General features: G+C 33.9%; 1 protein-coding gene across 1 annotated transcript in view; it reads left to right on the top strand.

Annotated features, from left to right (window-relative positions):
- The first annotated feature begins 932 nt into the window (after positions 1-932).
- The window catches only part of LOC120337673 (protogenin B-like), a 33,687-nt gene continuing 21,519 nt past the window's right edge, over positions 933-13,100 (top strand). The window contains exons 1-8 of the mRNA XM_078109917.1: positions 933-1,156; positions 2,278-2,835; positions 7,420-7,564; positions 8,733-8,869; positions 9,702-9,839; positions 10,503-10,682; positions 10,955-11,080; positions 12,735-12,908. Coding sequence (XP_077966043.1) covers positions 1,039-1,156; positions 2,278-2,835; positions 7,420-7,564; positions 8,733-8,869; positions 9,702-9,839; positions 10,503-10,682; positions 10,955-11,080; positions 12,735-12,908 — 1,576 coding nt within the window. The 5' untranslated portion in view covers positions 933-1,038. The remainder of the gene's footprint in view (positions 1,157-2,277; positions 2,836-7,419; positions 7,565-8,732; positions 8,870-9,701; positions 9,840-10,502; positions 10,683-10,954; positions 11,081-12,734; positions 12,909-13,100) is intronic.

Raw genomic sequence — 13,100 nt, 5'->3', positions numbered from 1 at the left:
CTCCCCAATATTCACTATTAATACTTGTGGTTAATGTATGTGAATGATGTAAAAAAACAGGTGGTTTGTATTATCCTGATTATCTACCTACATTATCCTGAGTAGAAGTAATACTATGCAAAACTGAGTTACCGAAAAGCAATTGTCCATTGTTTCAAATCAAATTATTTTTAGGTAAACCTGTTGGTTTAGGAAATATATAAATGATCCAGTGCTTTATTCTGCATCATCGTGGCTTAATCAATATTTTATTTTGAGTGTATATATTCAAAAATAGATAAGTTTGAAACTTTTTCCACTGTTTTGTTTTAATATGAAAAGGTGGTTTGGTAATAAAAGGGCATAAACATATATAATTTCTGGAAAGGGAGGTTTATTCATAGATTTGAGATAATTCTAGCAAGTGTTAGAATTCGGTGGGAGATGTATCTGCCAGACTTACTTTCAAAACCCATTCCGTCTGTAAGCAGTGCCAGTGGCATACAGAAAGAAATGGTAATTTGGTTTTCAGGAGAATTTTTTTTTGGTTACTTTTTTCAAGCTAGCCAATGATAACAAAACCTTTGACCAAAAAAACTGCAATTGTCTACATATAATATTAAATTCATATTAAATATTTAGGATAGGATTTTCATATGTATCACGGAGAAGAAAAAGTCAATAAGACGGTTTATTCATATGGCGGTCCACGAGCTCTTGTCGAGTAAACATGCTCATGTCGAAACAAATATACATACATACAATAATAACAATATCTAACTGGATGGTATTTTATCACAAAAAGACCTAAATTGTGAGCCTAACTGGATCAAAAGTTAAAGGTTCTAATATGGCGCTGAATCTGCTATTTATCACTGTAAATATGATCATAGGCATAAGTTGCGCTCCAACCACCACCGAGTACCCGTGTCTCTTCTCTTTCTCTCTCTTATTCTCTTCGGACAAAATGGACAATTCGCTCTTCCGTGACGTCAACCGCAAAGGTCCGTTCGCGGTTGTTAGCCTGGTCAAGAGTTTGCAAGTAATGGCTTCGAGGCTATGCCTTTGGTTTTTGCGTGGGTTGCGGTTAATGGCGTCGATCTAATGACATCTAACGTGCGATTAAAGAGTACACTGGGAGCTATTATAACACTGACTTGCACATGGATGTATTCTGGTGAGTTCAATATCTGAATATTGTTTTTGTTATTGTTCAACTAGTTCAGTGGTTGTACAATGTTCATTAACCATATCCTCGTGTCCAGATGTCTGGTATGTAGTAGTTTTATTCGTTTCTTTCATACTTTCTGGATAGGAATGCATGGGATTTGAGTTTATTTGTAACTTGCGGTTGACGCATTTGCCAAGTGTTCGGAATACGATTGCAAATCTTATTACCCTGCGTGGGTTCGCTGGTGCAGTAATATTAATATATCATACATTTGTAATATGATTGCAATCGATTTTGTAGATTCTTGTATGGTGTCCAATCAGCTGTCCTAGCAGTTTATTCAATATTCCAAATATTATTACTTCTAGAGCTCATAACATTCAAATATTTTTGTTCCGGATTCAGTTCACATCCATATAAATAAGAGGTTCTTGTTTGTTGATGATATTTCTATTATAAATGTTATTTTCAAACACTTCTGCTTTGTGAAATTCCACACAGCCTTGGTAGCTTGGTGACCTTGCCTTGAACAAACTTGTATAATATATTAAAAAGCAATATACTGTACCAGATGTGTTACCAAATTGAAACACAATATGTATTATCACTATTATATCTATTTAACTTGGATCTCATTTGACAAGTTTAAAATTCTGAGAGATATCTCTTTTCATATTGAAAATTTTGAAATAAACTGAGTATGGAATATTGACCCATTGTAATATTTGTTAATTACAAAAAAACAACATAACATAATATTAACTAAAAAAATACAAGATGTACCAAAATTTACATTTACGCTATTTGCCACTCACTACTTTATTCTATAAATGCAACATACTGTAAAATATGCGTTTTGACCACAAAAATAAAGCACTGCAAATACCACCCAACATTATTTATTTAGTAAATCCCATTATATTTTTTGGTATTTTTTTTTGTGTATTTTCTGCATGTGTTATACCAACTTGTTTTGTAAATGATGTTTCTGTTGGTTTTTGATGTAATTTGGCTAATATCATTGCCCACTCTTCTATTCTTTATTGACAAAGAAAAGTCAGTGAAGCCGGATTCATATTTTTATTTTGTCTAAATGTAAACTAATTTGTTACTTTTTGTTGTTTCAGCTCAAGCCTTCTCAACACAACCACACAGTCCAAACCATAGACTCAATTTTGCATTAGATGCAACGGAAAATCATGTTGTATTACCAGAGCACGATGCTATATTTCGATGTAGCGATCAATTTATGCTTAACGTCACAACACAGTGGCTAAAAGACGGTGCTTCGATTGGCACATATTATCATACTACTACCTCAAAAAATAATGAAAGACGAAACTCAAGACACAAAAAGCACATGAGGCACAGATCACGGTACATTAGAAATGCGGAAGAGCGATTATCAAGTTGGCCTCATGGCTCGTGGAGTGAGACTTCAATGTACACCTCAACAACAAAACCTCAAATTGAATCTCAATCTAACTCAATAACAACCCTACCTCTGATAAATAAATCAATCAGCAGTCATAAGCTGACTGATATAAATAGTACATATACTGTGTTGACAAACGGTTCTCTATTTATTCGCAATATCAAGTACGAACATTCGGGAGAATATAAATGCTTAGTACATGATCAGCACGGCAAAATTTTACGAAGAAAATTCAAAGTTATAATAGCAAGTAAGTTTCAATTTTAAACTACCTAATTTTACGATTCCAAAACATAATAACAGAGCTTCATCAAGCATGACTGTTTTAGTATTATAGAGTGGTTTGACTACCATGGATACTAAATGGAATCGAATTATGATGAGGTGGAATTCAAATTTTTAATATTTTGCAGATGTTGTTCTGAACATTGAACATTTGCATTGAAATCATAGTTATATCGTCGGTCAATATTCAACTCATAAGTATAAAGTACGAAAAAAGGATTCGTGAAAATACTATTCTTTTTAACTTTTTAAAAAGGCATTCGAAAACTAAACTAAACCATCAAGACTTATAGTGTGAATAATAATTTCATTCATTTTCTGAATGTTACGTGAAAAAAGCAATACTTTGTAAATAATGACTGTAAAATTCTCATTTTCATCTGTATGCTTGTGTATCATAGCTTATCCTTCGAGATAGGGAATCTCTTGTGTTGTGCATGTAATATGTCTATAGCAGCACTCTTGTTATAGTGCAGCAAAGGCCATTCATACACTTCCATGACTACACTTAAAATATGCCAAGTCAAATATATTTCCCAAGCATTTTATCAAATTTTTCGACACATGATTACTGTGGTATTTAAGGTCAATATATAGATTGTATCAATAGGAACTAATTGTTTACATGTAATATGATACAGATAACCTAGCCCGTTCACTCATAAACCGTGTAGATCTCATTAATACAAAATATAGTAGCCTACTATATACTTGGATTCAGAAAAAGTAGAATTATATTTGTTTAAGTTTTGCCGAATAGTTTACTCAAATAGACGAATTATCTCAGTAATAAACATCTTCCGAATTACATATCAACTCAATATCATTTTGCTTTTCCAATATGCAAAAATGTAAATCAAAATATTGAATAAAATGAGGTTAATTAAAGGAAGGGTAACCCTATTGAGTATTTATGAAAACTAATTGTGAATTTCCTGCTTCGTTATGAGTTTTAGGAAAAAAAAAATTGAAAAAAAAAAAATGTAGTAGAACATTGCAAATTCAAACCTTGTGAAAGATTGTTAATAAAACAATTAAAATATTCAAACTTGGTTCTTTGGCTTTTTATAAATGTATTTCTGCACAAAAATTAACTATCCTAACAAAACACTGTCATGATTGATCCTGTACCCATTATTAATCGGTATCAGGTTGATAATGAAGCTTTAGTACAGTGGTTTCCAACCTGGGAGTCTGGTTTCTAGGGGGGTCGCGAAGCAGTAGACAATAATACTAAGCTTCAGGTTAAATATTCTCAATAGAACGCGAAGAAGTCTGGAATTGATTCTTGTTTGCCTTCGAGAGATTTCCACTAGCTGTCGTGAGACCCCAGAATGTCACTTCTTGCTTGGAAATCAAGCAAGCGGCGCGAGATTTTTATGGCATGTTAACCATTGTGACGTCACACGAACTCGTCTGCATTTTCGCGCATTTTCGCGCAATGCTGTTTTAGGTCGGATTTCTATACCATTTCTGCAGGGTATGCTTGTAGTCTATGTTGTTTCATCATGAAGATTGTCATACATCCTGTAGTAACAATATAATTCCGTTATTTTTTTACCATGCCGAAGAAGCGACAATATGAATATGTTAAAGGAAATTGTAATAATTATTTAAATTGTTATAAATTCAATGAGTATTCCTAAATACTCAGGTACTCTTTCCTTTAGGTATTATACTATTTAATTACCATAAATTGTTCACACACTCTAGCCATTGTGAAATGAGATATTGTAATGACTTAAATTATTTCTAAACTCAACGCCATTGCTTGCTGTATTAATTGTCATAAATGGTAAATTTTCATCCATTTTTCTCAATTTATTATGACATGAAGATGTCTGTATATTTCATTCAAAACATCAGGTTTTATTAGGTTTCAGTTTTCTCCTATTCGACAGAGTTCAAATTTATTATTTTTGTTGTCTACACAAAGGTTTGATTGTAAAAGAAAGAATATTATTTTAATATATAATATAACGTAAAAAACTATTCGAATGCTGAATAGGCTACCCATATTTGTATAGAATGGTATCAACACTGTAAATCTTGGTTAAATATTTCAAATATCTTATATCAGAATAGGGTGTGATAAGAATGGTATGCATGAAGAAATCAGCAAATAACTTGCAATATACAATAGTTGTAATAATAAAAATTCAAAGGAACTTTCTTCAAAGTTATACTATGCTTAGTCTTAATAACATTGTAAATGTTATAAACCAGTTCTCTTATTATTAATGTTTTGTGACTTTTCTTATCATGTATTTTCATATTATAGACTGTGATTCCATGTTAAATGTGACGTTTTTTATGATTTAGAAAACTTTACTTGTCATCTTATTGTCTACCACTTAAATAATAACTTTGTCAAGTTTTTTTGTCATAATTTATCATCTCGCGTAACTATGGTGCCAAATTTTAATTTCAAATTAAAGTTCGCCCAGATAATAAGTACAGATAGCGGTTGGTTTTTAGGATATCACCCCTGCGGCTGTGTTTGTAAATCGTGCGCAAAAAGAAGCTACCGAGCGCGGTGCTTTCTCGTGATAACATCACACTAATCCCGCTATTTTATTGCTCAACAAATTTCGCGTCATTTGCATATGGCTGCCCCTGTTTTGTTAATTATTACCGTAATTTGTTATCCCACCGAAAATAGTGGACGTATGCTAGAAATATATGTAAATAATTTGAAAAGCTGTCAATTTTTAATACGTTTCCAATGAGTTATGCCGGAATCGCTCTGATTATGTCAACTAAACGTAACAAGGTTCCAAGAAAAATTACATTTGCTTCTGTTCCGATTAGAAAACACACCGAACGATGTTATGCGTGCCATATAATACACGGCATTTATCATGTGACAATATTTTTATCGGGATTCGTCGACTTTTATAATAAATTGAATTAAAAATGCAAGATTGATTTCAACTGTTATTGTGAAACTGTCAGACGGCATGTTCGTTTGGAATTAACCAGTACAGTCGGTAACGGTAGCGACACAGGAAATCGTTTAACATTATATTTTGCTCGTCATTCTTCTGCTGTTATTGTGATTGGCCCAAGCGCTATGTACGAGTTGAAGTTACGCCTTCTTCGCTTTTCCACCCAAGTACCTTTTTATTTCAACCAAAAACAACCCTACCGAGTGAAGGCGATTATTCCGTTCTTTCACGTTGGTCACTTGTTTGCCTTGCGCTTCGAGTGGAATGTGGAACATTGTGTGTGCGCGGTTCGTCGACTTAATACCCGTGCATATCCATCGGCACACACACAACTAGGATTCGGCTATTTTAAAAATTGAAAAGCCTATTCTTTTTATACTAGTAAAATAACGATGGCGAGTTGCCGTGCACTTATCTCTTTATTTTGGTCGCGCTTTAAATGAAATAGAGACACATCCCGCTGAGCCATGCGGACCATGCCGGACATCTGTGCTAGCATGAAAACGAATTGGTGTGCCTCATTTAAGTTGTTTACTTCTTTCGACAACGCCAGTGACCAATCTCTCGATAATTTGTCATATTGGAAAAAAACGAGAAAATGAGGTGGTGTTCGGAGCATACGGCGCTTTGTTTAACAAAGAATTCTCACTGACCTCAAACACTTTCTTTGCGATTGATAACAGTTACGGAATGACCTAATATTAAATTGTCGATGCCCAACCATTCTGGAATCGCTATATAATTAACTGGCAATTACTACCCATATGCTTGTGCATGTACCTGAGCATTTGTGAATTAATATATTTGTTTATATAGACATTTTATTGTGTTATTTCTGCCAAAAAAGTGGAAACAAATGTGGAAGTATATGACACTATAATTATGTTTAAAGAGTGGCATATTTTATATTTATCATACATGGCTGACACAATGCCAATGATGATTCAGATAGTAATACCCCTGCCAAATAAATGTACTGCTGTTTCATATATATTAATTTTAATATATTTAAGATAATACCTTTTTATATAAGAAAATACAGGAATTAATACCTGCAAACTTTGCTTATCGGGTTAGTCCATGGGTGGGCAGAGATGTTTTGTAAGGGCTACCCAGAAACTCTGGTGACCGTACATTTGAACCCACGTACATTTGAACCCATGTGTATATCCACGGGTTCAATCTATATGCGGGTGCTAAAACCCATGGGTTAGGGTTAGTGTGGGTTCAACTATCCGAAAAACAAAAAAAATTCCATAGGTGCAATAGCATACAGGTGCAATTGCCATGGGTTCAAATGTAATGGAACCAGAAACTCTTCTTTGCTTGTATGAAGATATTTTCCTAATTTTTCCAAAAGACCATATCATGTATTTGACCTTTATTTAAAATTTAATATGGAAAATTAAAATTAAAGATTTTTAAAGAAATATATCAGATGACACAGTAAACATATTAACGGACGCAAATTATTTTGCTATAAATGCTTCTGCTAAATAGTTCAGTAGTTTGCCCGTCTCTGGGTTAGTCTAACACTCATTTTTTCAATGTTTCATTTGTGTCTAACACTCATGCTTAACTATTTTTTATTTTGTTTCCAGAACTACCTCAGTGTTCAATAACACCTTCTTCCCAGTCCGTGAAAGTTGGTGGAGCAGCACGATTTCAATGTCTGACAATAAGTGACTTGAATGTCACCTATTCATGGACAAAAAATGGCAAATCATTGCCACAAGATCATCAAAGGTAAGGGTTTCGTTCTCTTGTAAACATTTCTCTGCGAATATTTTTTTGAAAGAACATATAGGCTGCAGGAGTTGCTGAATGCCGATTGTCTCTTTGTTTTGGCAATGGGTATGGAAAAAGAAGTTTGTTATTGAATGAGGTTATTTATCAGAAGATATAGCTGAGGTTGTTTGTGCCAGTTAGTGGGAAAGAACAGAGTGCATCACAATATGATGAGAAAACCTTTCTACAATTCAGTGGTGGTAAATTAGCATATTCCAAAATTTATGCATAAAACATTCTATATTTTATGAAATCAGCTATGTTTCAGACCAGTTTTAACTAATTTTTGATATCATGTTCGTTGAATATATTTTGTTATTACTTTTTAGATTTAGGCAAAGAATTTTATATTGATTAGACAACATTAATATGCTTGAGTAATAGCACCTTTGAAAATTCTGATTTTCAGTCAGCGAATCATAAATGAGGGAGTTCAGATTTAGATGAGTTGGATTTAGCTTTCTGTAATCATGAGACAGAACATGAGTGAAAAATAAGTAAGGATTACTAGTATTGCCAGGTAATTCCGATTTCCGAAATAGTAGTTTACAAGATTACCCTTCATCTTTTAAGATCCTAGATGAGTTGGAAAATATGTTGAGAAAATACTTTGCTCAGTTGAATGTTTTTTGCCCCTTGAATTTTATTTATCAATAATACAGGGTGGCCCAAATAATTTAATTACTACTTGAACTTCTGTTTGTGTATGAATGTACCAAGAGTTGAGCAATCTATGACGCTTTTCACAAAAGTTACTTTCTTTATAGAAGATGTTCCTACCTGGGTTATGTTTTTCTACACTATTTCATTTTATCAACTAACTGAAACCTACTCCAATAAGACACGACCCCTTGTTAGTTTATGATAGGCATATCAGATAAGCATATTCTTTTAAGATCACTGACTGTGCGAGTGTCTTTGTATAAATCCAATGTTCACAAATGAAGCATAACACATTTAACCTAATGTGAATCTAACTGTTAGAAAAGATCTTAATACAACCAAATACTTCAATCAGTTCAATAGAAAATAACACAAACATGTTTGAGACAGGATAGGAGAAATGACATAACTCAAAAGCTTATCAAGATTCCGGATCTCACTATGAAACCATTTATATTTTCAGATTCAGATTTCTCTCGTTTGGTGTGTTGCAAATATTTGATGTCTCTCACCATGACACAGGATCTTACAGATGTTATGCTAAATCAGTGTTAGGAGAAGTTGAAAGCAAAACTTCAAGATTATCTGTTGTGTCATCAGGTATATAAATTTATAACAATCATTTTTTTGTGTTAGAAATAATTAGTTACCAGAATCAACAAATCGAATCAAACATTGAGTAAAGCTACAAAAGCAATTATGAAGTCAACGTTTTTTCTGGCGCTCCAGAAGTGTATGCACCAATATTTTATATTATGTAAAGAACCGATACCTGGGGAAATGGTGAAATTACTAAACTAAGAAAAGGATAATAACAGCTTGCTAATACTAATGACTCATGGACTAAATCTCACTCATGACATGAAGTAAAATAATCTTACAACTCAATAAAATAAAATATATGAGGGTATTTGCCCTGGTACATACAATACAGGAGTACCTTCTTTAAATGGCGGGTTAAGACCAATTTTGCTCCAGACAAGGCTTTGTCCAGGATGCCACCTAGTGGTAGGGAGCTACCATAACTTGAGAGCCCAGAATCTGTTCTGTTCGACATTGCCTATATTTTATTTGTGATTTAAACCATGAGGTCACTGTACTGACAATATGTTATGTGTACCAAAACCATCTTTAAGAATGGGATCATCCTTAAGATTAAAGATGTCAACATGTCGACACATATATGGAAATTTTTGACCAGCTTACTATCTCAGTGAAAGCATAAAGCTGTAGCAAGTTTTCTCAATCAGAGTGATTGAGTAAATTCAAATCATAGTTATTTTCAATCGATTTGAAACAAGCTATGCAGAACAATTTCCACATGAAAATACAGCTTTGACTGCTCCTTTCAATAATTCCTACTTGTAGCTTGTAACTTTTTATATTAGTTTAGATAATACCTACAATAATATTTTTTAATGTTTCTTCTCAGAAACGACTGATAAAACGGACGATGCTCTTGATTTTAAATATCAACCACAAAATGTAACAGTATTCCCTCCAAAGAGAAGTGCAATATTTGAATGTTTGGCGGATCAGCCTAATGTGACATACGGATGGATAAAGAGAGGTAATTTTTCATTAAATTCTATCGTTAGACTTGAGCGTATCAAACATTTTCATTTGTATATGTTATTTAACAACTCTTGGTATAATGTATGATTGCAAATCTAAGTCTGTCATAACCAAATTTAGTAGTTGATTTAAAAACAAAAGGACCTCCAGAAGTATGTGCACCAAGATGGCGCACATCCTGAACATAGTAGTTGTACCAGGTTAGGGTTCAGGTTGTGCGCCATCTTGGTGCACATACTTTGGGAGCGCCAAACAAAATGCTACGATTACATAATAAAAGTACTGATTTTCATTTAAAAGCACTAGATTTGAAAATGCCATTAAAGCCATAACCTAGACGTCTTTAGCCTAGATGTCATTTTAATTACTAATGAATTCTCTTTTAAAATTTAAATAATCTTGGCTTAGGATAGGAATTTTATATTTTGTTCCTGGCGAGAGGAAAAAGATTAATACGGCTTAATGATTCATCTGGTAAACCACAGCCTCTCGTCCGGTTACCACTCCACGCCCGCGTAGCGAGTTATAACGTCATTTTATTTATGAATAAATTTTCTTCCACTGTGTTACAAGTTTTCATATTTTTGGACTATTTTATTGAAATTGAACTCAGCAAATAAAACGAGACTCAAATTCTGTTATCTTTTTCCCTTCACAGTTGGAAAGATTTGTCCAGATCTAACAAATTGTCCGATAAGAGAAGCAAGAAACAACTTGATATTAGATGGGATTTCATCTGAAAGCAGTGGAGAATATGTCTGCATTGTTCGAAAACTATTGTCTCAGTCTCCTGGTGTACCGACAAAAATAGAAAGTTCTGCTTTTCTCAAAATTCTAGGTAAACATCTTTTTTTATAGAACATGACGCCTATTATGAACGACGTCCAACACATGCAACCACTGACATATACAAATATGTAAGCAGCTACTAGTTTCTTTTTGGTGAGGCATTCCCTACTCAATTTAATTCACGCTGGGTGAGGTGGGTGGTATGGGATTCGAACCCGAGATGTGTAATGTGTGACGCTAACACACTCGAGTCAACACTTTTTAGTCATTTTCTAATATGAATTGTGAAATTTCATGAATTCTCTTCTTTCTAATTTACAGAAAAACCAGTTGTCATAAACAAACCAGTTGTTACCCGACCACAGCAGTTGAGATCATCTAAAGTTCGACTTGCTTGTCGTATTGAGGGAAATCCTCCACCTAACGTTTATTGGATGAAAGATGGAGGTTTGTTGCTTATTTATTTTTTTTTGTTGTCCATTGTGAAACAATCCTGCTGGTGATTGAATGTGTAGTAGGCTTGCACGTAATCAACCAAAATTAAATCCGTAATTACAATAAAATTGTGTACGTAATTCCCGAAATTGTGATAGTTTAACTTACTTTGGCACTTGCCGATTTCTCTAGTCATTAAGTATGGAATCGACAGACAGGTGTTACAAGCATCGCGGTAAATTTAAATTACTTGATTAACCTGGTACTGGGCGAACGAAATGAAACGGACAAATAGCCATACCAATCAGAAACAACAAAATGAAACCGACAAATTGCCAAGCGAAAAGGCAACATTTGCGTTGGAATAAACATATATTATTTGCAAAACCCAAATAAAATGAACATTGTATTTCTTCAAACTTCATATAAATTCGCATGTATTTCATACTTGGTTGCGGCGTTGACGAAGAACGTTCCATAATTCTTTGCCCAACTTAAGATTGAAAATTGTGTTTTATTTATCGGCTGTCGTCTGTTGCGTTTTTTTTAAACTTAAACCCAACAATAAAATTCGCGATGGATACTAAATAATATTTAAAAGCTATTTTATGCGCTGTATATAAGATTGCAGGAAATGAAAAAAATATAGTTATGCTGCTCGGTCACTATCAAAGCTGAGGATGGAAACAGTTAATTACGACACAATATACTTTTAGATTTAATGTCGTGGCCGCCCAGACTATCTCAACTAAGTTGAAATATACGATAATAATTGTAAAATATTTTCACTTAAATCATCTTTGACGTTGTTATAAGTGTTATAAGTCGGCGCTGATTTAAATCCCTTGTGCCGGCTGTAATTTAATGTGGTGCGAATGTCTACAATTTCAATATAACATAAAATAATTGAAGAATACTTTTAATCAAAACGTGGACGGGTGGCGCTAGGATGTGCACCCGCCATTCCATATTCTTATAAACACTGAAAACGATGTTTAAAGGTTGCTATATTCGAAATTCGACATTCCAGGCTACGCTATTGCTTATAATACGATTACAAATAGATACTTTGTCAAAATTAATCTTCACATTCGTTAGAACGTCTCAGGCACAATGCACGCGCCTCGCCTAGATCCGAAATCAGACATGGAATAAACAGTGTTCACACATGTTCTTACATGCAGTGGTTCCCAACCGCAGGTCTGCGGGCCGACACCGGTCCGCTATGGATTTTTACCGGTCCTCAGGAAATCCCGTCGTTTTGTTGTTTCTTTGCCGTCTCTATCGCTTCACCGATGCCGGAAAGATTGAGTTGCATTGGTTCATTACGCAATTTCTCTTCTGTCGTCATATTGCTGTTTGATAAGCGCAACATACTATTGGCACCGAGTAATCAATCACTTTCAATCTCTGTTCGCTTTTTCGGTTTCTATTCGTCGCGAAGCCGCTTTGTTAAAATTGAAGGTTTTTGTAAATACTATAGAATTCATTTTTTGTGCATTGAAAATTGCGCACTTTGTAGCGATAAAACTGATCTATTTATTTTATAAATAATGTTTCTGATAAATTGTCCTCATCCTACATGCTATATTACTTAATTTGAAACAGTCGAAGAGCTAAGAATCTGGTTGATGTTGTAAAACTAATTGTCACTTTTTGTTTTCAGTTGTTCTTGAAGAAAGTCAAGTTTACAAGAACAACCTAAAAGTTGGAAAGTTGTTTGGATCTTCCTATCTTCATTTAGTAAATATACGACAAGAAGCTACAGGGTATTACCAATGCATTGGTGAAAACCAGGTCGGCGCTGTTTCAACTGGCGTTAAAATTGATATTCTCATAAGTAAGTTTTCAAACATTTTATGTTTACCTAAAATACAGAAACCAGGTGATTTGGAACATGTTCTTGAGAGAACATAACTTTGGTGGAAGTGTCCTAGATTACTGAATCGTTTTGGGTACAATCTTACACAGACAAGAAGTTTCAATTGTTAAAATGAATTTTTTCTCATTTTTGTAGGAGTTCTTAGGAAAT

The sequence above is a fragment of the Styela clava genome, chromosome 1 (genome assembly GCF_964204865.1).
Source record: "Styela clava chromosome 1, kaStyClav1.hap1.2, whole genome shotgun sequence".
NCBI classification, from domain to species: Eukaryota; Metazoa; Chordata; class Ascidiacea; order Stolidobranchia; family Styelidae; genus Styela; species Styela clava.
The sequence above is the reverse complement of the archived record's forward strand: the minus strand, read 5'-3'. Positions and strand labels throughout refer to the sequence as shown.